This window comes from Lithobates pipiens, unplaced genomic scaffold, assembly GCF_037356315.1.
Source record: "Lithobates pipiens isolate NorthernLeopardFrog02 unplaced genomic scaffold, aLitPip1_a1.2 Scaffold_13, whole genome shotgun sequence".
Taxonomy (NCBI): Eukaryota; Metazoa; Chordata; class Amphibia; order Anura; family Ranidae; genus Lithobates; species Lithobates pipiens.
This window is the reverse complement of record NW_027507718.1, coordinates 389,739,659-389,765,537: the sequence shown is the minus strand read 5'-3', so window position 1 is coordinate 389,765,537 and position 25,879 is coordinate 389,739,659. Positions and strand designations below refer to the sequence as shown.

Genomic DNA, 25,879 nt, shown 5'->3' with positions numbered 1-25,879 from the left:
TTACACGGCCGAAGGTTGCATTGCAGTGTATAGGACGTCGTTTTTCTAGTCCCGTCGTACATGCTGTACACGTCATCGTGCACGCTTTCAGCGGACTGTCTGCTCATCGTGTGTGGTCAAGTCCGTTCATTCAAATTTTGAACGGACTGTCTGTCGGATTGTCTGACGAACTTAGTTGGGCAGACAATCCGCCCGTGTGTACGCGGCCTTACAGTAAAGAACCCTGTACACAGTTTAAGGTTAAACTTATTTTCTTCTCATTTTAATATGTGGCCACGTGTCTTATTGAACTCCCTTCCACGGAAACATTTTATCCCTACTGTGGGGTCACCAGTATGGTATTTGTAAATTGAAATTATATCCCCTCTCAAGTGTTTCTTCTCCAGAGAGAATGTTCAGTGCTTTTTTCAGAACTAATGTCCTCCAGTCCATTTACTAGCTTTGTTGCCCTTCTCTGTACTTGGTCCATTTCCAGTATATCCTTCCTGAGGACTGGTGCCCAGAACTGAACAGCATACTCCAGGTGAGGCCGGACCAGAGTCTTGTAGAGTGGGAGAATTATCGCTTTATCTCTTGAGTTAATCCCCTTTTTAATGCATGCCAATATTCTGTTTGCTTTTTTCACAGCAGCTTGGAATTGCATGCCATTGCAGAGCCTATCATCTACTAAGACCCCCAGGTCCTTTTCTGTCCTTGATTCCCACAGAGGTTCTCCCCTAAGGGAGTAGATCACATTCATATTTTTGCCACCCAAATACATTATTTTACATTTTTCAACAATAAACCTCATTTGCATTGTAGTTGCCCACCCCATTAATTTGTTCAGATCTTCTTGCAAGGTTTCCACATCCTGCAGAGAAGTTATTGGCCTGCTTAGCTTAGTGTTGTCCTCAAATACAGAGATTGAACTGTTTACCCCATCCTCCAGGGCATTTATGAACAAATTAAATAGGATTGGTCCCAAGGCAGAACCCTAGGGGACCCCCCTTTCCACCCCTGACCATCCCGAGTACTCCCCATTTATCACTGCCCTCTGAACTCGCCCTTGTAGCCAGTTTTTAATCCATGTACTCACTCTATGGTCCATGCCAATGGACCTTACTTTGTACAGTAAACGTTTATGGGGAACTGTTTTTGCTTTTGCAAAATCCAGATACATCACATCTACAGGCCTTCCTTTATCTAGATGGCAGCTCACCGCCGCATAGAAGGTTAATAGATTGGTTTGGCAAAAACGATTCTTCATGAATTCATACTGATTACTGCTAATAATACAGTTTTCATTACTAAAATATTGTATATAGTCCCTTATCATCCCCTCCAAAGCTTGCATGCTATTGATGTTAAGCTAACTGGTCTGTAATTCCCAGGGATGTATTTTGGCCCTTTTTTTAAATATTGGTGCTACATTGTCTTTTCTCCAATCAGCTGGTACCATTGCAGGCAGGAAAAATTAGGAACAATGATCTGGCAATTACTTGACTGAGTTCCCTAAGGACCCTCGGGTGCAAGCTGTCTGGCCCCGGTGACTCATTAATGTTACATTTTTCAAGTCTATTCTTAAGTCTGTCCACTGTTAGCCATGAGGGTGCTTCCTGTGATGTGTCATGAGGAGGAAAAACACTGCAGTTTTAGTTACTGAAGCTCCCCGATTCCCTTGTGAAGACTGGGGAGAATAATAAATTCAATACCTTCGCCATCTCATCATCCTCTGTAACCAGATTCCCCGCCTCATTCTTTATGGGGCCAATATGGCCTGCTCTCCCTCTATTACTGTTTATATACTTCAATAATTTCTTGAGATTTTTTTTTTGCTCTCCTCCACTATGTGTCTTTCGTGTTCTATCTTAGCCCTCCTAATTAGACCCTTACATTTCTTGTTGCATTCTTTGTAAAGTTTGAACACTGATGATGATCCCTCAGCCTTGTATTTTTTGAAGGCCTTCTACTTTGCTTTTATATGTATTTTTACATAGGAGTTAAGCCACCCAGGACTTTTGTTCGCTCCTTTAAATGTATTTCCCAATGGGATGCACTGGCTAATGCCTTATTTAATATGCTCTCAAAGCAAACCCATCTCTCCTTCGTTTTCTTTGTTCCTAAGATTTTATCCCAATTTATATCCTCTAGCAAGATTCGTAGTTTAGGGACGTTGACTTTTTGGAAATTCAGTGTCTTTGTATTCCCCTTATGTTTCCTATTTGTGTGATTTATACTGAAGCTAATTGACCTGTGATTGCTGTTTCCTAAATTGCCCTTTATTTCCACATGCGTGATCAGGTCTGTATTGTTGTTAATCAGTAGGTCTAGTAATGCTTTGTTTCTAGTTGGTGTGTCTACGATCTGACCCGTGACATTGTCCTGTAAGACATTTAGGAACTGGCGAGCCTTAGACGAATGCGCGGTTCCTTCCGCCTGGTGTATGTCTGGATAATTAAAATCCCCCATTATAATGACACTTCCCATCCTTGCTGCTAATCCAAATTGTGATAGGAGGTCCATCCCCGCCTCCTCCCTCAGGTTAGAAGGCCTATAGCTTACTCCCAGTATTATTTTCCCCTTAGTTTCATCCCTTTGGAGCTCTACCCATAAGGCTGCCCCCTAATCCCTAACTCCCTTAGTGATGTCATTTCTCAGATGAACTTGTACACTATTCTTGATATAAAGGCATACCCCTCCCCCCATTTACCCTCTCTATCCCTGCAATAAAGAGAATACCCTTGAATGGTTGCCAGCCAAGAATGAGAGCTGTTGAACCAAGTCTCTGAAATTCCCACAAAATCCAAATCCTCCTTGTACAACAGTATCTTTAGTTCTCCCATCTTGTCCTCCAGGCTCCTGGCATTGGTGAACATGCCACGTAGTTTAGACCGGTCGCATACTGTCTTCTTATTGGGTGTTCCGAGGTTGCAAAAAGGACTTGTTACTATACTTACCTTGGGTTTATGTGCTTTAGTCAACCTACCACTAATGCCCCCAATACTACCCTCTGGACTATTTTCCATGCTGACTATCTCTACCTCTGGACCCTTCCCCTGTCACCTAGTTTAAAGGCCCTTTAAATTTTTGGCCATCTTCACTCCCAGCAGATATGCACCCTCATGTATACAAAAGAAACCAGCCTGCATGGTAAATGGCTTGTTTTACCATGTTGGCTGCTGTGGACAAGGTCTTGTGCGCTGGTGTGATCAAAGTATTTCAGCTGCATGTTTTACATTATTCATGCTCTGTACCAATGATGTTAAATTCTGCATCTCAAGACCCCCAACAGTATAAACTTTTTATGTCTATTTGGACATTCAAGTTGCATAATTAGTTTGGATACACATTACTAATGAAGTCATACCCCTACTTTGCAGTGAAAAATGTGTTGCAAGTGAACTATGAGGACCAGAGATGAGCCCCATTGCTCACTACTTCTACCAAATGGTTAATACCAGCTAAAGGCATGCCAAAAACCAATGACTCCCCTAGCTTGTCTGAACAGGAATAAGGAGAAGTGGGAAAACAGTCCTTGGTAATGCTTATCTTAGGGGAGAAAATAGCTATCACGCAAAACATCTGAAACTATTCGATCAGTCATTGCTGAGCAGCCAGCCTGTCTAGTATATAGACAGGAGATCACAACTGGATTGAACAACTGTCATATCACATTTATGCCAAGCTTAAATTATCTAATAAGTGTGAAATTCTCTATTAATTCATTATATGTGTAGTATGATGCAGCCTGTAGGCTCCTGACAAGCAGCATGATGTGAAAAAATATGGGGTCAATTCCTGTAACCTGTTTGATCTCTTTTTATTTATTTAGCATTGTACACAAGCATGGGTTTTGTGGGTTTCTCCAGTAAGTGGCTCACACTATTAAATATATACCCAACAGCATCCATTGCTTTTTTGAAATGTTATTAAATGAACAGCTATCCTCTTCACAATGTTAAACTTGACTAGCCCCATTAACAACTGTACATTACCAAGGAGATCAGAGCAGCATTTCATTCACTTTCCAAAGTTAGTGCTAGCATAGAGAAACCACTTTGCATATAAGTACTGTGCTGTTCTGAAAAGCACCGACTTACTATTACCAAAACACAGTTCAGAATGTATCTTCTTATCATAATGTGTTCATCTGGACTAGTGCACATTTATGTTGGTCTGTACTGCCTGCAAGAGTTGGTGGAGCACAATAAAATTCCCTTTAGGCTTTATTTAACAATTCTTCTCTGTCTTTTAGCTGAATCCAAATGCCAGCCTGGGGACGAAGAATCAGTTCCCCGACTAGTCCCAGTTCTTCACGTTTCTGACTCGCATTTATCCAGAAATGGCGCAATAACGTTGACAAAACCACTTTCTCTTCCATCAATGCAAAACGTTGGCCTACAAAGTGAAACACAAAGCTAATATCATTACCCAAAAATCAAATCCAATTACAATTATGGGTTAAACAATCATATTTCATTGTGTATTATATTATTTGTAACTGCAAAATGTCTATAATGAAACTAGAGCCAACTAAGAATGAGATGTATTACATCCATAACTATATTTTAGGTAGATGAGTAATTAGCTATAAATAAGACAATAATCAAGGTATTACTTTTTCCATCTAAAATGTAATTGTGTATATTTCTGTAGTGCTTTTCTTCCTGGGTACTCAAAGGGCTTATCATGTAACACTAACCCCCGAAGGAGCTGCTGGAATTTGATTCGGGCCTGCTCTCTGCTAATGAACCCCCCCCCCCCCCCCCCCCCCGAATTGACTGAGTCCCCTTGACATAGCTGTGGTGCAATACAATACAGTACAATATAATGTAACGCAATATACCTGTATTGTATTGTATTGTAATGTATTGTAACCTCAGGGTTTGCTGGCTCCACCTGCTGGGAGAAAACAACACTCCACACAACTGGATACTGGATACTTAACCAAATATTTCACTCTGAATATAAATCAAAAGGTGATTACAGTAATTGTGCTGTCACCCCAACATAGGATGACAGTACAATGAATTTCAACATAAACAATTGCAAACAATAGGTATATATTTATACCTGGGAGCTCCCTCTACTTTTACAACTATGCGTGAGATCTCACTTAAAGTACTTAGTCTTTGGTCTTCTTGTCTTCGCTAGCTAAAGTAACTCTTTGTAATCCACAGATTATAGTAAGTTGAGTTGAGGTAAAGGTGCTCCTGGTGTAACTTCAGTAACTATGTTACAAAACTCAGAAACGTCAGAGTAGAGTAGATAGGCCTCAAACCTGCTCAGGGTCAGTTACATGCTCCTCCTTCGTGGAACTATGAATCCCAATGAGGCCTGTGTATGAGTCTATCTGCATGTGAAAGTTAACAAACTGTGGGTTGTGACCCGCTCACCAACTGGATCAGAACTCCATACAGCAGCTTCTGTCCGGTGACTGTAGCTTGCTCCTCCGTCAACTGGCTCCGTCACTCCATTCCGCTACACTGGGTGAACCCAATCCTTCGATGCTCAAACAAGCGTCTCTGGATTTCTCCAATCCAGTCACTGTGTCTCCTGCACCGTCAGGTCACTCACACAAGCTGTACAAGTTGCGCTCTGTGATGGCTGTAGGCCCCTTCTCACGGGAACCCCCCTGCACAGATCCTCACAGGCTGGCCACACAATCCCAAGAGAGCTAAAATGGCCGCTCGGGTTCCTTTTATGTCCTACCCAGCATGCACTGCCAGAGAAGGTGTCCATGGGTAGGTCATCAAGCCTCCTGGGTAAAAGAGTCAACCTTCTAAACAAAATAACAGTCACTTCCTGTATATATCTTGTGCTGTCTTCAACGCAATAAACATCAAAGTTCAGTATCCGTATTTGGCCGCTAGATGGCGCCAAATACTAAACCAAAGAAACGTCCACAGGCTTGTGATTAGCATGAAAACACACATTGTAGGCAAAAATATGTCAGCGCTATATCTGATAATGATGAGGCAGCCATCTTGGGTGCGTTCAGTAGGGGGACAAAATTTTAGATCAGAGTCAATTTACCAGCATGTGTTTGGCGCATGGGAAGACTGGAGTACCAAGAGGAAACCCACACAAGCACAGAGAGAAGATGCAAAATCCATGCAGATAAGTGTCCTGGCCGAGACTCAAGCCAAGCACCCCAGTACTACAAGGCAAAACTGCCAACTATTCTGCACCTCAAGTTAAGGTAAAGGAAAGTATTAGTAATATCCTGACCTTAACAGGAGTGTACTTGAGATCTTTGATCACTCTGGGACTAATGCTGTGTTAAGGTAGAACATGCCATCACTCTTGGATGGGTTGGTTTTCGGTAGAGCTGGGACGTCCCGGTGGATTCTAACAGTAGTGTTAAGTTCCAATGCCATACTTGAATGTTGCTTTATAGTTGAAGGGTGACAACACCGGCATGTATGATGTCACAATCTTACAGCATTTATGAATCATTTTAACTCCTTTACTTTTATCTTCTACCATCACTTACCTATACAATTTCGTAGTCCTGCGGAAAATGGGACATAGGCATATGGGCTGCGACCACTTATATTTTCAGGGAAAAATCTCTCTGGTCTAAATTCTTCAGGTTCAGGAAAATATTCAGGATCACGATGTAAAGCGTAGGGAATAATTAGAGCATTTACACCTTTAGGCACGTGAAAACCTCCTAAAAGTTAGAAAGTAAAGCAATGTGTATATTAAAAAAATGGTTTAGCACAGGGCTGTCCTGACCACAACTGAGCTCTTGGAGCTCAGTTGTGGTCAGGTCAAATTTGATTTCTATCTTCATTGCTTAACCAAGATCAATTTCCTGACTGTTGAAGTAAAAAAACATAATCCATTCAGTGAAAAAGTTTTAAGCCCATTGTCATCTTCTCAGGTGTGTATGTGTGTATACACTATATTACCAAAAGTATTGGGATGCCTGCCTTTACACACATATGAACTTTAATGGCATCTCAGTCTTAGTCCCTAGGTTTCAATATTGAGTTGGCCCCCACTTTGCAGCTCTAACAGCTTCAACTCACCTGGGAATGCTGTCCACAAAATTTAGGAGTGTGTCTACAACAGTGTTTCTCAATTCCAGTCCTCATGGCCCACTAACAGGTCATGTTTTCAGGATTTCCCTCAGATAAAACAGCTGGGGTAATTACTAAGGCAGTGAAACTGATCAAATCACCTGTGCAAAATAATGGAAAGCCTGAAAACATGACCTGCTAGTGGGCCATGAGGACTGGAATTGAGAAACACTGGTCTACAGGAATGTTTGACCATTCTTCCAGAATCACATTTGTGAGGTCCGGCACTGATGTGGATGAGAAAGCCTGGCTCGCAGGCTCTGCTCTAATTCATCCCAAAGGTGTTCTATCGGGTTGATGTCAGGACTCTGTGCAGACCAGTCAAGTTCCTTAACCCCAAACTCACTCATCCATGTCTTTATGGACCTTGCTTTGTGCACTGGTCCAAATCATTTGGTGGGAGGATGGATTATAGTGTGGGGTTGTTTTTCAGGGGTTGGGCTTGGCCTCTTACTTCCAGTGAAGGGAACTCTTAAGGTATCAGCATACCAAGACATTTTGGACAATTTCATCCTCCCAACTTTGTGGGAACAGTTTGGGGATGGCCTCTTCCTGTTTCAACATGACTATGCACCAATGCACAAACAAGGACCATAAAGACATGGATGAGCAAGTTTGGGGTAGAAGAACTTTACTGGCCTAGACAGAGTGGTGGCCTCAACACGATAGAACACTTTTGGGGTGAATTAGAGAGGAGACCACAAGCTAGGCCTTCTCGTTCACATCAGTGCCTGACCTCACAAATGAACTTCTGGAAGAATAGTCAAACATTCCCATAGACACACTCCTAAACATTGTAGACAGCCTTCCCAGAAAAGTTGAGGCTGTTATAGCTGCGAAGGTTAGACCAACTCAATATTGAACTCTATGGACTGAGACTGGGATGCCAATAAAGTTCATGGCAGGCGTCCCAATAATTGGTAATATAGTGTATATATACTGCATACAGTAGATTTATATAATGTGTATCATCCCTGACCAATTCTCAAATAACAGAAAAGAGGTGGGGAAACAATCGTTATGTTCCTATTTCTATTTTATTTCATGAAATCATAAGTATTATGTTGCAATGAAAAACTTTAAATATATTATGATTATGGCGTGTGTATAAAGCTATGTGTATTTTTTTATTTTTTACTTTCAGTCACCAAGGGATTATTATGAGCCATTACAGAAGAAAGACAGACAAGCCTGAAATAGGTTGGAAAAGTACTGGCACACTAGAAACTTACGTATTGTGCAGTCCTCACAAAGAGTGCGAGCAAAGAATGGAACAGATGGAAAGATGCGAAGGGCCTCCTTTATTACAGCTTCTAAATAGCGTAGGCGTTTTAGATCTTCCATTGTGACGGGGCGGTCAGATTCACCTGCAGAATACAGCAATGTAAAATTGTCTAGAGTTATATATATTTAGTTGAATTAAGAGCGTCCTGGTTTGTACGTATAACCTCATCCAATTCATTGTAAGATAATCAAAAGCCCTAACTCAACCCTAACCTACCGTCCTTTATGAAGCAGCCTAGATTTTATTATTCATTTAAAAATCTGATCCTTCGACAAGGAGTGCCCAGCTTGCCCTTATTACATATCAAAATTCTTTATTACGTGTAAATACATCTATACATATATTTTTTTTTAGTGTCTACAAGAAGTATACAAAAATAATAGTGCGTTTTTAGTTTCTGTACCTATACATGTCCACAACACAGCAGTAACTGCACATAACATTTTTCCAGTCTCATAAATGAATCACTTTATTCAAAGCTGTGCCATAAAGGCCAGTGTTCAATGATGGCATAGTGTATAGACCAACTGCATTTTTAAGAGTGTTTAATGGACCTTTTTTAACAACATATACATGATTGGCCCCAACAAAAACCCAAAAGGGAAACTGTCGCTTTATAAAAAAAAAAAAAAGTCAGAAATGCTTTAACATGTAGAGACAGTAGAGTTGGGATTTACAAACCTTCAGAGAGGTACTGTAAGTATTCCATTTGTTTCATTGCAGGGGTCAAAGTTACTAACCAACCCATAGTATTAAAGACTATAAAAAAAACATCTATCAAAAGATGTCTCCGAATAGATACTGTTTTGTTTAGTTGTAAAACTGAATATTACTGCACTTAGATGGTGCTGCTTTCTTCTTGTATCTATCCCCAGAGTTTCCTCTAGCTCCTTACAAGTTGGAAGCCATTAGGGTCTGTACCCCTACATGCCCCCCTGGATGTTTTGGACTATATATGACACTTGATGATTTTATGGCTTATGTATGATTTTTAGTGTACTGGGCTTCAGTGCACTAAATTTGTTTGTTGGTGTAGTTGAAAAGCCTCTCTGTGTCCACAACTATATTTTTTATATGGGAGGCGTAGACTTCAACAACCAAATGATGAAGCAGTATTTCATTTCCTGCAAAGCTAAACAATGGTACAAAAAACTGTCAATATATTTATTTACAAAGCATCTGGAAGAACTGGATACTTCTTAAAATTTCAGGAAAAGATCACACAGCCCTTTTGTATCCAGAAAGCACTGTGGCCTAAAGCCCAAATCCAGATGCAGTTAGCCAGCTGCATGAGAGGCATTTTGCAGATGTATTTCAAGGTACCCAACACAGAGGTCACCCCAAAAAAGATGCTGTGTCTGTAGTAAACACGGAATGAGACGTGTTTTCCCTCCTGTCCAGGCTAACTTGGTTTTTGTATCAAGGATTGCTTCCTTCGCTACCACACTGGTGGAGTATTAGTGTAGGGCAGAGGGCTGCTTTCAGAATACAGCACTGCAGGGGGAGATTGATCCACGAAAAAAAAAAAAAAGAAAGTGTATGCCCAAGTATCAGGAGCGTGTGGTGGTCAGTGGGCGGTAGCTCCCATTGTTTTGTATATACCTTTCTCACTTTTTTCTGGCAGACATATCTTCATCAAAATCAATCAGTGTGAGTAGAGGAATCTGTTAGGTTCTTCTTTCGTTCACATTTGACATTGACATTGGGAGTGTTGCAAAAATTCCTAATGTTGGTCATACACGTAATTGTTTTTAGAAGCCCTAAATTGCCAGGACAGTTCTAACACGCCCAAATTACTTATTTTTGGAAAGTAGATACCCTAGGGTATTGCATTTGCTAAGAGGCATGATGAGTTCATGGAAGATTTTTTTGCCACAAGTTTTTGGAAAATTGCAAAAAAAAATGTTTCTTTACACAAATTTAATTATATGAGATATATACATGGCATTACATCCCAAAACACATTCTGCTGCTTTTCCCGAGTATGAGCATACCACACGCGTGAAACTTTTTGGCAGCCTAGCCACGTATACAGTATTTTCCAACAATTTGCGGGCAAAAATAAAATCTTCCATGAACTCAACATGCAATATATTATTATTATTCTTTTCATGTGACAACACTGAAGAAATTACACTTTGTTACAATGTAAAGTAGTGAGTGTACAGCTTGTATAAACAGTGTGAATTATCTGTCCCCTCAAAATAACTCAACACACAGCTATTAATGTCTAAACCTCTGGCAATAAAAGTGAGTACACTCCTAAGTGAAAATGTCCAAATTGGGCCCAAAGTGTCAATATTTTGTGTGGCCAAGATTATTTTCCAGCATTGCCTTAACCCTCTTGGGCATAGAGTTCACCAGAGCTCCGCAGGTTGCCACTGGAGTCCTCTTCCACTCCTCCATGAAGATATCACAGAGCTGGTGGATGTTAGAGACCTTGCTCTCCTCTACCTTCTGTTTGAGGATTCCCCACAGATGCTCAATAGGGTTTAGGTCTGGAGACATGCTTAGCCAGTCCATCACCTTTACCCTCAGCTTCTTTAGCAAGGCAGTGATCTGCTTGGAGGTGTGTTTGGGGTCGTTATCATGTTGGAATACTGCCCTGCAGCCCAGTCTCTGAAGGAAGGGGCTCATGCTCTGCTTCAGTATGTCACAGTACATGTTGGCATTCATGGTTCCCTCAATGAACTGTAGCTCCTCAGTGCCGGCAGCACTCATGCAGCCCCAGACCATGACACTCCCACCACCATAATATTAATCCAGGATCCTTTATTAGGACATCCCAAAAGCCCCTAGAGCAACAGAATGCTTGGTAGATGCATTTCACACACTTCAGGTGCACTTAATCATTATTGGTATCATTGATTAAGCTCACCTGAAGTGTGTGAAATGCGTCTACCAAGCATTCTGTTCCTGTAGTGTGCTTTAGGATGTCCTAATAAAGGATCATGGATCAATATAGTGGTGTGCGGCTATTTCTTCTATTTTTTGTCATACACGGTGGCGAGCCGTTGAGGGCACCCACAGGATCCATCAGGCTTCTCCTTCCCACCTGGAGCAGTGAGTTTTTCTTGTTCAGTTCACTCCCACCACCATGCTTGACTGTAGGCAAGACACACCTTAGTCTGCTTATATTTAGCAAACTGTTTGCAGGCTTTCTTGTGCATCATCTTTAAAGGAGGCTTCCTTCTGGGACCACAACCATGCAGACCAATTTGATGCAGTGTGCGGTGTATGGTCTGAGCACCAACAGGCTGACCCCCACCCCCACCCCTTCAACCTCTGCAGAAATGCTGGCAGCACTCATATGTCTATTTCACAAAGACAACTTCTGGATATGAAGTTGAGCATGTGCACTCAACTCCTTTGGTCGACCATGGCGAGGCCTGTTCTGAGTGGAACCTGTCCTGTTAAGCTGCCGTGCTCCAGCTCAGTTTCAGGGTCTTGGCAATCTGCTTATAGCCTAGGTCCCCTTTATGTAGAGCAACAATTCTTTTTTTCAGATCCTCAGAGAGTTTTTTGTCATGAGGTGCCATGCTGAACTTCCAGTGACAAGTATGAGAGAGTGATAACACCAGATTTAACACACCTGAGACCACACCGGGGAGGGAAAATGGATAATTGGGCCCAATTTGGACATTTTCACTTAGGGGTATACTCACTTTTGTTGCCAGTGGTTTGGACATTAATGGCTGTGTGTTGAGTTATTTTGAGGGGACAAAGTTACACTGTTATACAAGCTGTACACTCACTACCTTTTGTAGCAAAGTGTCATTTCTTCAGTATTGTCACATGAAAAGATATAATAAAATATGTGAGGGGGGTACTCACTTTTGTGAAATACTGTATATACAGTATATATCATAGTTTGTAGAAATTATAATTTTAACACAAGCCAATTAATATACACTTGAATTTTTTATTTTTTTTTACCAAACACTTATATCATAATACATATGTTCATTGATGGACACAGCTCCAGTAATCTGGACCGTAGGGTTATTACGCCACCTTCAGGAGAGGACTAGGCAGAACATGTAACAACAGAACTTAACAGTTCCGCCCAGGGGGCAGTCCCTCTGGTAATAACCCCTCAGCCTACTTCCTGCAGCTCAGTATGTCAGCAAGCAGTATAACGTAAACCAATAGGAGGGGAGGGGAGGGTGCTGTGTCCGTCAATGAACTTCATGGAAAGGGATTTTACGGTGAGTACAAAAATCCTATTTTCTCTTTCGTTGATTGACGGACACAGCTCCAGTAATCTTGACCGTAGGGACGTCCCCAAGCAGTATCATAACTTCACCCACAACCAGAGGTGCTCCCTAGGGGGGAGTCACCATCTGAACCAACCGCATCAGAACTTGTAGTCAAAATATGCATCAGAATGCATTAACATTCAAAAAGGTAACTTTTCTCTTAACGGAAGAAAGAGTGTAAAATTGCAACATTACACGGCTGCTTGCAAAACTTTGTGCCCAAAGCAGGCATCAGAAGATGCGCTTACATCCACTTTGTAGAACTTTGTAAAAGTGTGAACGGACAACCAAGTCGCCACCTTACACACTTGAGCGACTGACGCTTGATGTCGGAAAGCCCAAGAGGTCCCAATTGCCCTGGTGGAATGGGCCATGACAGGAAAGGGGTACACCTGCCCCTTCAAGGAGTAAGCCTGGACCACGATCTGTCTGATCCACCTGGAAATGGTGGACGACGAGACCGCCAATCCTTTTTTAAGACCAGCTGCCGAAACGAACAGAGAGTCTGACTTCCTGAAGGGAGCCATGGCAGACAGATGTACCCTTTGAGCCCGGGCCATGTCCAGGGAATGGAGGGTCACCTCCTTAGGATGTGTCGGTTTAGGATGATGGTAACACAATGCCTTCATTGAGATGTGTAGCACTAACCACCGAATTTTTCTGGGCTTACCGATTACCTCCTCCAGCTCATACTCGTTGTCCTTGTCTAGGGGTTCCCAGGGTTGATAACCCAGTAACTGTAGAGACCGACACTTGAATTCCTTGTTAGGATTTTTATTTTGCATAAAACAGTTGAACAACCTCAGTCTCTAAGTTGGGAATAGAGGGTATCAGGGTAAAGTTTAGCTCAGGTGCTTGGAACTGCTGACTTCAATAAAAGTCTCTCTCTCTGTACACAATCCAGGGAACTCTGCACTCTTTAGCTTTTGGATAAATCCTTAAGTTTGAGTTTAGCAGCCAACAGGTAATTCTAGCTTTTCAAAGTCTCTCAAGCAGACTTGGTTGGAAACTTAGTTACAACTGGAAGGGTAGAAGTAGAAATTTTTCTTACTGTACCAGAATCTTTCAGCCGGTCCAACGATACTGTAAGAATTGTGGATTCAATCAATGTCCATGGCAGCTCAGCTTCCAGGCTCTTACCGAGCAGTCAGCATTGTGTGTGGATCTCTTACTGAAGAGTCCTCCCCTGGTCGCGTGTAGATTTGCTGGACCTCTCCAAAACCCGAGACAGCACCGGAACACCTTAGAATCGTTCTTCTAGTTACTGCGCCTCGAACTAGCCAGCTCTGAGGCTCGGAAACGGATGGATCCACACCCCAGGCCATGAAGGCCCCCGGGGGTTGGTCAGGAGGACCAGGACAATGGAGTCAGTAACAACTTCTGGACCGGAACCAAGAACCACGTGACTTTGGCACCTTAAGTACCCTTTCCTAGATTAGGCAGTGAGACAAACGCGCCCACTGATTGGCTCCGAGATAGAGATTGGTACCCAATGCATCCAACCAGACTGCGTTCTATAGCCTCCCACAGGTGTACAACCCCACCTATGACCAGGCAGGACTTCTATACAGCCCAGTCAACTGATGCCAAAGTACAATTTAGCACAATTAACCCCAAAACTCACTACAGTTTTGAGCAAAAACTAAATTTAAATACATAGCGCGTACTCATTAGGAGTACCGGCGTTACAGGGGAAAAGCTGAAACCACATTCGGCAGAAAAGAAGGTTGCGGACGCAACACCATCTTATCCTTGTGGATAACAAGATAGGGCGACTTGCAAGACAAGGCCGCCAGTTCCGAAATTCTCCTGGCCGATGTAATGGCCACTAGGAAGACCTCTTTCTGAGAAAGAGTCAACAAGGGATTTTCCCTGATGTTCTCAAACGGTGGTTTCTTAAGCACCGATAGCACCAGGTTCAGATCCCACAGAGGCAAGGGTGGACGCACCAGAGGGACTACATGCCGTACCCCTTGTACAAAGGTGCTCACTACAGAGTGAGACGCCAGGGGTCATTGGAAAAAGACAGCCAAGGCTGATATCTGTCCCTTGATGGTGCTTAAAGCCAGTTTTTGGTCTACTCCTTGCTGTTCTTCTGAGAAGAAGATTTTCGTGCCTTTAACATAGTTGCAATCACTGAGTCAGACAGGCCTCAGTTCCTTAGCACCTGGCTTTCAACAGCCATGCCCTTAAAACCAGCGACGGTAAAGCAGGATGGAGAATCGGACCTTGTGACAGAAGGTCTTCTTGCATTGTTAACTGCCAGGGAGCCTTTGCCACCAGGCGTACTAGGCATCTGGCAACTTAGATAGTCTGCCTGCCAGTTTTCTACTCCTGGGATGTATATGGCCGTCAGGGCCGGTACATGCCGCTCTGCCCACCGAAGGATGTGAGTGACCTCCCGTGCTGCAGCCGAGCTTCTTGTTCCTCCTTGATGGTTGACATATGCCACCGCTGTAGCGTTGTCTGACTGGATCCTGATCAGACGCCCTCAAAGTCTCAATGACCATGTGGAGAGGCATAGCCTGATAGCTCGAAGTTCGAGCACATTGATCAGCAACTTGGATTCCTCCCTGGACCAGAGGCCCTGGGCCGACTGTACTCCCAGTACTCCACCTGAGCCGGTCAAGCTGGCGTCTGTTGTGATCACTGTCCAACGCAGAAGGGCCGGAGATCTCAGCCACCAGAGAAGGGAATCCCTGACTAACTGGCTCACCTGAATCTGTTGATCCAGGGATAACGGAGATTTGTCCCATTTTGTCAATATCTCCTTCTGCAAGACTCAAGAATCTCGCAGAGATGACTACCTGCGGTTCATCAACAGCTTCACCGCAGCTCAGAGTCTGCAGTTTGTCTGAAGGGAGAAACACTCTCGCTTCCACGGATTCCAGCAGTAAGCCTAGGTACTCCAGGCGCTGAGTCGACACAAGAACCGACTTTTTGAGGTTCAACACCCACCCAAAGAAGAGAGGGAGGAGAGGGACCCCCTAATCGACCTGCCAGGGAATGCCGAGACAGCACCGGAACACCTTAGAATCGTCCTTCCAGTTATTGCGCCTCGAACTAGCCAGTTCTGAGGCTCGGAAACGGATGGATCCGCACCCCAGGCCATGAGGGCCCCCGGGGGCTGGTCAGGAGGACCAGGACTATGGAGTCAGTAACAACTTCTGGACCGGAACCCAGAACCACGTGACTTTGGCACCTTAAGTACCCTTTCCCGGATTATGCCGTGAGACAAACGTGCCCACTGATTGGCTCCGAGATAGAGATTGGTACCCAATGCATCCAACCAGACTGCGTTCTATAGCCTCCCACAGGTGTACAACCCCACCTATGACCAGGCAGGACTTCTATACAGCCCAGTCAACTGATGCCAAAGTACAATTTAGCACAATTAACCCCAAAACTCACTACAGTTTTGAGCAAAAACGAAATTTAAATACATAGCGCATACTCATTAGGAGTACCGGCGCTACAGGTGAAAAGCTGAAACCACCTTCGGCAGAAAAGAAGGTTGCGGACGCAACACTACCTTATCCTTGTGGATAACAAGATAGGGCGACTTGCAAGACAAGGCCGCCAGTTCCGAAATTCTCCTGCTCATCCTGCTCAATTCCACCGAGGCAGGAAGAGCTGTACTTACCATCCAGACGAGCTGGGGACATCCCATCACAGACCCACACCCGAGCAGTACTGGGTGGCTGCTGGCCATGGCACACTGTGACAAAGACATCTGTAGTCCGGCCATATGTGTGCCTCGGAGCATTGCGCTTACCGGCCACCCCTGGAGCCTGAGGGGCATGTTGTGGCTGACCCAGCGCGTAGCTAGGGCCTGCACACGCTCAATGGCCAGACTGGGGAGACTACAAGGATCTATATTATCCAGCCTGTCACCCAGCCGGCTGTTGATAGCAGATCACAGGATCTTAAAATCTTGCGCAAAAGGCAAAAATCCAGAAAAAATCCCCAGGACCGATGGTCCCGGCAGGGAGCCTAGGTCCTACTCCTTCACTAGGCAGAAAAAAACTGAGCTGCAGGAAGCAGGATGAGGGGTAACTACCAGAGGGACCGCCCCCTGGGCAGAACTGTAACGTTCTGTTGTTTTCACATGTATTACTTGTTCTGTCTAGTCCTTGCCTGAAGGTGGCGAAATAACCCTATGGTCAAGATTACTGGAGCTGTGTCCGTCAATGAACGAAAGAGAAAACACAGTGGTGAGCAAATGACACAAAAAGAAAGCTCTATTTGTTTAAAAAAATGCTAAAAATTTCATTTGGGTACAGAGTTGCATGACCAATAATTAATAATAATAATAATAATTAAATAATATGCAAAGTGGTTGGAGGGAAGCTTCAGAATGGCAAAGATGTTTTTATTACAAATTATGTGAGCAGACTGCAGATCCTCTTTAACCACTGCAATACCGGGCCATAGTCAAAAGACGCCCACAGATGGGATCTCCCTCGGACACAGCCCATCCCCGATCTGTGGGATTTTCATCTCCACCCCCCCCCGGTACATGTGACCGGCCGTGTCCAATCACAGCCGGTCACATGTGTCAATGAAATTGGCTCTTTACCACGTGACCGGCTGTGTCCAATCACAGCTGGTCACAGAATGTAAACAAACCGCAGTAACGAGATGTTACCAGGTTCTCCTCCTCGTGTGTGAGGAGGAGATTGCGATAACATCTCGTTACCGCCTAGTGTACACACCAATCACACTGATTACCCCCCCAAATAAAGAGGACCTGTCAAACCCATCACAGCCCATCTGAGTACCCGAGTACCTGAGCACCTGTCAGCCCATCTGAGTACCTGCCAGCCCATCTGAGTACCCAAATACCCGAGTACCTGTCAGCCCATCTGAGTACCTGAGTACCTGTCAGCCCATCTGAGTACCCGAGTACCTGAGTACCTGTCAGCCCATCTGAGTACTCGAGTACCTGAGTACCTGTCAGCCCATCTGAGTACCTGAGTACCTGTCAGCCCATCTGAGTACCCGAGTACCTGTCACAGTCTATCTGAGTATCCGAGTACCTGAGCACCTGTCAGCCCATCTGAGTACCCGAGTACCTGTCCCAGCCCATCTGAGTACCCGAGTACCTGTCCCAGCCGATCTGAGTACCTGAGTACCTGTCCCAGCCCATCTGAGTACCCGAGAACCTGTCACAACCCATCTGAGTACCCGAGTACCTGAGTACCTGTCACAGCCGTTCTGAGTACCTAAGTACCTGTCACAGTCCATCTGAGTACCTGTCACAGTCCATCTGAGTACCAGAGTACCTGAGTACCTGTCACAGCCCATCTGAGTACCTGTCACAGTTCATGTGAGTACCTGAGTACCTGTCACAGTCTATCTGAGTACCTGTCACAGTTCATCTGAGTACCCGAGTACCTGTCACAGTTCATCTGAGTACCCGAATGCTTGTCACCAGCCCGTCGGAGTACCCAAGTACCTGTCACCAGCCCGTCGGAATACCATAGTACCTGTCACCAGCCCGTCGGAGTACCCGAATACCTGTCACCAGCCCGTCGGAGTACCCGAGTTCCTGTCACCAGCCCGTCGGAGTACCCGAGTACCTGTCACCAGCCCGTCGGAGTAATGGAGTACCTCTCACCAGCCCATCGGAGTAACAGAGTACCTGTCACCAGCCCGTCAGAGTACCCGAGTACCTATTTGCAGCCCATGCCTCATAGAATACACATTGGGGTGTTTGCTTTCCAAAATAAGGTCATTTTGTGGGTAATTCCATTGTCCTGGGGCTCCAGGACCTTCAAAAGTGTGATGGGTAGGAACCAAATGAGATGTATAATTTATGCTCCTAGAACGCCTGAAGGTACCACTTCCATGTTGGACCTCTGTATATTGTCAGGCTGTGTAAAAGTCTCACACATGTGGTATCGCCATACTCAGGAGGAGTAGCAGAATGTATTTTGGGGTGTAATTTTTGCTATGTACATGCTTTGAGTTAGAAATATCTTATAAACTGACCACTTTGGAAAGCTGCTTTAAGCTTTTTATTATGTAGCACTGACCCCCAAAGGAGCTGCTGGTTTGATTGGGCTTACCGTTACCTTCTCCTCCTCGATCTGTGTCTAGAGGTTCCCGTGGTAGATGGCCCAGTAAACTCAGAGACTGACGACAGATCCACATAAAGTGATTTTTATTTGCAAAACGTAGACAACAAACAGTCTCTCAAAAATAGGATCAGAAGGTTAGGAAGGAAGTTCAGGTACTCTTCGTGTCAAAGTCAATAATGAAGAACTTGCTTACTTTGACTAAACCCAGAGAATAGCCATTCACAACTTGATGTTCACTCAAGTTGGATAGTCCCTCTCTCACAAGGCCTAGCAGCCAACAAGGTGCTTTACTCAGGAACAAATCTCTGCCACAGACGTTGTTGTAGAACATACAGGAATACATCCCTGCCACAGACGGTGTTGTAGACTTCAGGAAACTAACACTTAAGGAACACTCGTGTGATACCTGGATCTTTCAGCCAGCTTGGCGATACCCACGAGACAGGGTTCACTTAGGTACTTCAGCCCTTCCAGGCTCTTGCTAAGAAGCCAACCCGTACATGGCCTTCTTCTGAAGAGTCCTCCCCTGGATAGCTATGAAGTTACTGGGCCTCTTCAACTGGGGGCGGCACTGGACCACCTCGGAATCCTGCTTTAGTTTCCTTGCCTCAGGCTAGCCAGCCCCGAAAACAATAAGTCGGGTGGATCCGCACCCCAGGCCATAGCCTTCCTGGGGGCTGGTCAGGAGGACCAGGACCATGGAGTCAGAACATCCTTCTGGACCGGAACCCCAAACCATGTGACATCCGCATCTTAAGTACCCTCTCCCAGAAAGCACAGCAAGAGTGACACTCCCACTGGGCAGGCTCCGAAAGAGAGTAAACGTAAAGAGGAAGTAAACCCTGATGGGTTTACTTCCTCTTTCATTCCCTGCAAAGGCAAAGCATAATGGACTACTATGCATCGCATAGTAGGCGTTTATGTGTCACTTACCTGATACAGGAGCCAGCGAAGTCACCGCTGTCCCCTGTAGTCCGGCGCATCCATCTTCTCGTGGGGTCTCCCAGCTCTGCCGCTGTCATTCGGCGAAGCCGCGATGATGTCACTCCCGCGCATGCGCACGGGAGCCGACACGCGCGGCATCGTGTGGCATCTTCGTCATTGACGATGCTGCACTCAGTGTGCCTGCGCGCCGCTGTCTACGGTGCATGCGCCGTAGACAGCGGTGCCTGTCTTCGGGCAAATATCTCCTAAACCGTATAGGTTTAGGAGATATTTCTTGGACCTACAGGTAAGCCTTAATCTAGGCTTACCTGTAGGTCAAAGAGGTTTTTAAGGGTTTACAACCACTTTAAAGCACCCAACTAGACTGTGGTTCTATGCCTGCCAGAAGAGACAGTGCCCCTTGTGGCCAGGCTGAACATCCTATAGTCCAGTCAGACTGATGCTGAGGTCCAAATTTAGAACAATTGTACCCAAACCAAACTGCAGTTCTTAACTTTCAAAAAGCATAGCGCGTGCTCTTCAGGAGCCGGCGCTACAATTAGATAAATAAATAGTACCCTACTAAATAACATAAGCCAAAGCAACCAGTCAGCGAACATTTGTACAGGTATGTCTACTCTGAAAAACATAATATTTTTAGAATATATTTATACTAATAAAATACAATAAATGTATTAGGTACAATTCAAATATCATTAGGTAGGTACATTTTAGTAGCTTAAGAAGCAGGTAAGTATAATTGCATTTTAATCCTCATGGAATACATAGGTTTACACAGTTTAAAAATTAATTTATAAATAAATATATATAGGCAGGTAGAGGTTAACGCTGCCCCGGTTGGGAAGGGTATAGTTAATTATGTTCCTGTGTTTTATTTTTTGTGGGCTTTGTTTGGTACGACCCACTGCTTCCATGTGATATAAAAGGAACTGGGGGTCCGCACCCAGGGGGCCCAGGACTCAGAGCTAGAGAGATGTGATGTTTGTTGCCAGAGTCTCGGTTGCCAGTGTAATGCTGGAATCTGAATTCCTGCTATTAGGGGAGATTGCTGGGACTTGCAGTCCTCCCTGAAGGAACCTCTTATGGACCCTGACAAGCATGGGCTTTCATCCTATGCAGGCATGCTGGGGCAGCCACAAGCCTGAAGTTAGGGATTAGGGATGCTAGGGAAAAGACTGCACTTTATGTCTTACTGTTACCTGTGTATGTCATGTTAAGTTATTCAAGTAAAACTTTTGAAACTTTGTCTTTGCCTGGTATGAAGTTACTAAAGGGGTGTAATGCAAGTAACTGGCATGTGTAGCTACAGCTTGGGTCACGAGGCATATTGGAGTATGATGAAGATAATAGTACAATAATAGTACAAGAGTTAACACAGTGTGAAGTAAAAGAAAATGGTTATCAAGGGTAATGGAAGTTTCTCTAGCAGCCTGTGGTAAGCGAGTACATGTTCCAGGTGGCCTCTTGCAGTGAGGGAGATGTTAGAACTCCTTCTGCAGCGATCCGTCTCCCATAGCAAAGGCAGCAGATGTGCACTGCTGAGGCCTCAACCTGTACACAGATATGGAAGAAGAAGATTGTCACGTACCTGAGTGGAGACTGAAATGAAAAGGTTGGCCTCTCTTGTATCTCCAGCTCCAAGAAGTGAAACAGAAGGTGCCAAGGGACAGGAGGGACATGAATGCCTGCAGATGTAGGTCAGGGAACTTGCAGCAGAAGATGCGGTTCCAAGGCAGCAGGAGAATCATCATATCTGGAACTGTAGCTGTCTACAGCAGTTTAGCTGAGGTTAAGGAGACACTCCACTTGCGGTGTGGGGCCAGGTTGTGTGGCTGATCAAAGCTCTCAGCAGACTTTCAGCAGGAACATTCAGCGTGGTGCAGAACTGCAGCAGCAGCCAGCTGGGCAGACACTCAAGCAGGGTGGTAAATCAGGATCAGAGGCAGGAAAGTGAGGCCCGGAGTGAATGGACTAGGAGGGAAGTAATGGAGGGCCGGGCATGACAGGGATGTTTAAGGGAACTAAAGGGTTAAGCTGCAAGGGGATTAGCCTTAGGGGGAGGAGCTGGTGGTGAGTGTGGGGACAGGGGAGGAGCCCTATAAGAGGTGGAGTGGGCGGAGCAAAGTCCAGTTCGACGGAGGGGACAGAGAGAGGAGGCAGTTTTTTCACTGCTCCTCTGGAAGATGGCGGCCGACGAGACCATGCTGGCGGGCCTGCGGCGGCCAGCGGAAGAACACGGACCGGAGTGGCTGCGGGAGCAGCGAGGAGGCCTGGCGGGGACATCGGGACCGGACCTGAGGAGGGGTGAGCACTTGCAATGCGCGCGGAGGTCACGGCCTCCGGCGCATTTTTTCGTCTGGACCGGACCCTCTGCCACCTCGGGTAGTCAGCAGCCCTGGGGAGGATGGATCGCTCCCCCCAGCCGAACGGACACAGGGGGACTCAGGGGGCCCGGAGCGGCCTTCACGGCGCGGCCCGGGGGGGGGGGGGGGTGGGGCGGGTGAGTCACGCGGCCGGCGTGCGGCTTAGGAGCCAGTGGGGGGGGGCGGGGGGGATGCTGCAGCAGGACACAGCGTGGGGTGAGGGATGGCTGCTCGGGCTGGCTCTCACAGGGATTCAGCGGCCCGGAGGGGGACAGCCAGTAAGCCTGGGCAGGTTCGTGGTCCGCCTGCAGGCTGCTCCACCCGGATGGATGTGAGGAGCGCCCGATGGTCCACCGTCCCAGGGGCTGGCAGGGTTGGCTCACTTCGCCAGGCTGTCACGGTGGAATCAGCCGGGGGCGCGGACTCACCTATGCGGGTGGCGGATTCGGCTTCCGGGGTCTCTTCCCCCGGGGGGCTTGCACCCCCGCCACCATGGGTCCAGGAGGACCGGTCCGAGGGGGAGTTGTCGGATGCAGAGGAGTTACCCATTCCAGGGGGAGATGTCACCGGTCCGGCTGTGAGGAGCGTTCCGGGTCAGCCAGGTGAGTCCCCTGATGCATTGTTATGTCTAAGGCATTGCAGGGTTCGTTGGGGGGTGGTGCGGGCGGGCGCGGGGGGGCCAGTGACGCCTGGGGTTTGGGACGCGGGGTGGCGGGGGTTCCTGCGGCGGCGGTGCCAGGTGGTGTGGGATCGGCGGGACAGGGGCGGTTGCGGGCCTTGGCGGGGCATTTTGACCGGGGGGCAGGCCTAGCCGTCGTTGGCGACCCCATGGGTGGCTCCCCCGGCGGGGGGCCTCGGGTGGCCTCTGATACCCCGGGGTGTACGGCGCCGGTGGCACCTTTGGTGCCGTCTACAGAGGGGGGGCGGGGCATCGGGGGTTGACGCGGGCAAACAAGATTCGGTGGCGCGGTCGGACATGGTTCGGTTGGCCGACGCGGCGTGGTGTGCGGGGTATGTATGCTTCGAGGGGCCGCTGGGGGAAGCAGTGGTATCGGCTGATACCGCACACTTTTCCAATTGGCGCCGGGCGCTTGCCATTTTGGCTGGCGTCATTGGGGGGAAGAGCCCCGAGCATTGCTTGGCGCTTTTTCTGTTATATGGAGGCGATCGGGGAGGCCCGTCGGGTTTATGGGGGTGGCGTGGCTCCGGTACGATGAGCAGTTCCGGCAGCGCAAGGCGGTGCGGTCGGAATTGCGCTGGGACCACAAGGACATCAGCCTCTGGATGAGGCTTCTGTCGTTGGCGGGGGCCCCCATCTCAGTTTCTTCGGGGGGGGCCAGGCGTGCGCTTACCTTGGGGCTGCCGGCCGGAACAAAGTGGGGGGGTTTGCTGGCAGTACACCGTGGGGGCCTGCAAGTTTGGAGGAGCGTGCACGTTCAAGCACGGGTGTTCCGGTTGCGGCGGGACTCACATGTGGTCCCGGTGCTGCCGGAAGGGGAAGCGAGTCGGGTATGCTGCGCCGGAGGGGGAGGACGACGGTGATGCTGGCAAGGATGCCCCCCCCCTTTTCTAAGTTGGTATCCGGACGGGGCGGCGGCGCGTTTGCTGGTGGCGGGGTTTCGGGATGGCTTCAGGATTCCGTGTTCGCTGCCTGAGGTGCCGCGGGTTGCGGAAAACTTGTAGTCCACATTGGAACATCCGTGGGTGGCGGATGACAAGCCGCGGAAGGAGGTGGCGTGGGGGCGCATGGGGGGGGGCCGTTTGGGGATAAGCCGTGGCCCGACTTGGTGGTTTCCCCATTGGGGGTGGTCCTCAAGAAGGAGCCAGGGCAGTTTCGGCTTATTCCTCACCTGTCTTTTTTCCTATCGGGGGCTCCGTGCGTGATTTCAGTGACCCTGAGGTGTGCACGGTGTCCTACGCTTCGTTTGACGCTGTGGTACGGTGGGTGCGGCGTTAGAGCGGGGGGGCGCTGATGGCCGAGACTGATGTGGAATCGGCGTTCCGGCTGCTTCCGGTTTATCCGGATAGCTTTTGGCTGTTGGGGTGCCACTGGCGTGACAAGTATTTAGTGGCTATGTGCCTATCGATGGGTTGCTCGACCTCGTGTGCGTACTGTGCGACGTTTAGCTCCTTTTTGGAATGGGTGGTGAGGGACGCTTCGGGTCTGGAGTCAGTTGTCCACTGTTTGGCTGACTCCCTATGTGTGGGCCCGCCTGCCTCCGCTGTGTGTGCGATTTTCTGTCTACGTTGCAGCACATCGCGGGCAGGTTTGGGGTTCCCTGGGCGGACGATAAGAGGGAGGGCCCGACGTCGGAACTGAGTTTCCTGGGGATCGTGATCGACTCCCGGGGGATGGTGTGCCGGCTGCCGGAGGACGAGTTGGTGGAGCTTCAGCGGGTAGTTAAGGATATTCGGGGCCGGCGCAAGGTACAGTTGTGGATGTTACAGTCGCTCTTGGGTCAGCTGCACTTCGCATGTAGGGTCATTCCCGTGGGAAGGATTTTCTGCCGGCGGCTGTCGGCAGCTACGGCGGGCGTCAGCGTTCCCACCCATTTTGTGCGGTTGGGAAGGGAGCACCGGGTGGATTTGCGGGTTTGGCACGGGTTTTTTGGGCTCATACAATGGGAGGGCCAGGTGGATGGCGGGCCCGGTCGGCAATTTTGACTTGGCTTTGGTCACGGCCGCGGCCGGTTATACGGGGTACGGGGCGTTTTTCAGGGGCAAGTGGTGCGCGGAGCCGTGGCCGGAGGCTTGGAGAACGGCGGGGTTTTTGGGCAATCTGGTTCTGTTGGAACTGTTTCCGTTGGTGTTGGCTTTGGAACTGTGGGGGGAGGAGTGTAGGAATCTGAAGTTGCGCATTCATTGCGACATCATGGGGGTTGTGCAGGTGGTGAACCGGGTGTCGGCTTCATCCCCTCCAGTGATACGGTTGATGCGGCAGTTGGTCCTTCGTTGGTTACAGTTGAATGTTTTTGCTTACGCTGTGTACATACCGGGTGTGGAACTCGAGTGGGCTGACTCCGTCTCGTTTTCAGTGGGACAGGTTCAGGGAGCTGGCTCCGGGCGCGGAAGCGGAAGGGGCCCGTTGCCCGGAGTGGATTTGGGGGTTGCCATTGGAGTCGCCGCCGGATGGATCCGGCAGTCTGTGAGTGCGCCCACCTGGGCGGCCTATTCCAAGGTTGGTCTGCAAGGTCAGGTCTGGTTCGGGAGGCTGGGGTACGTGATCGAGGCTCCGATTGGCGGTTGTTGGTGCTTTAATTTGTGGCCCGGAATATGGAACGGGGGGTGTCGGTTTCTGCGCTCGGTCGGCATATGGCGGTTTTGACGTTTTTTGTTTGAGCTGTTGCGGGTGGTAGCCTGGACTTAGGATTTTTTGGGTTCGTCAGGCGCTGAAGGGTTGTGGGAGGCAACTCGGGACGAGGGATACGCGGAGGCAGGTTACGTTTGCCATCTTGCAGGCGATCTGTGCTCAGCTGGAGCGGGTGTGCTCTTTGGAATATGAGACGCGGCTGTTCACAGCGGCGTTTTCTTTGGCCGTCTATGGGGCGTTTAGGATTGGGGAGTTGGTTGGCCCGTCCAAGAAGGTGGCAGGGGGTTTGTTGGCTGGGGAGGTTCGAGTTGCAGTTGATCGGGTGGGGCTCTGGCTCCGCAGGTCCAAAAGGGATCGGCTGGGCAAGGGGGTTCTGGTGTCCCTGTTTGCGTTTCCGGGTTCCAGAGTGTGCCCGGTGGCGGCAGTGCGGGTTTTTTCGGGCAGTGAGACGAGGGCCCTTTCCTGTGGCATGAGGGTGGGTCCTTTTTTGTCTAAGTACCAATTTGTTTCGGTGTTTCGGAAGTGCTTGCGGGCGGTGGGGTTGGTTGCGAGGGATTTTGCGTCCCA

The 25,879-nt window shown here is 47.6% G+C and overlaps 1 protein-coding gene across 1 annotated transcript in view; it reads right to left on the bottom strand.

The window, feature by feature from the left end:
• Positions 1 to 3,782: 3,782 nt before the first annotated feature.
• Positions 3,783 to 25,879, bottom strand: part of LOC143975213 (cytochrome P450 4V2-like) — a 197,607-nt gene continuing 175,510 nt past the window's right edge. The window contains exons 9-11 of the mRNA XM_077477355.1: positions 8,300 to 8,434; positions 6,476 to 6,655; positions 3,783 to 4,377 (exon numbers count right to left, since the gene is read on the bottom strand). Coding sequence (XP_077333481.1) covers positions 4,199 to 4,377; positions 6,476 to 6,655; positions 8,300 to 8,434 — 494 coding nt within the window. The 3' untranslated portion in view covers positions 3,783 to 4,198. The remainder of the gene's footprint in view (positions 4,378 to 6,475; positions 6,656 to 8,299; positions 8,435 to 25,879) is intronic.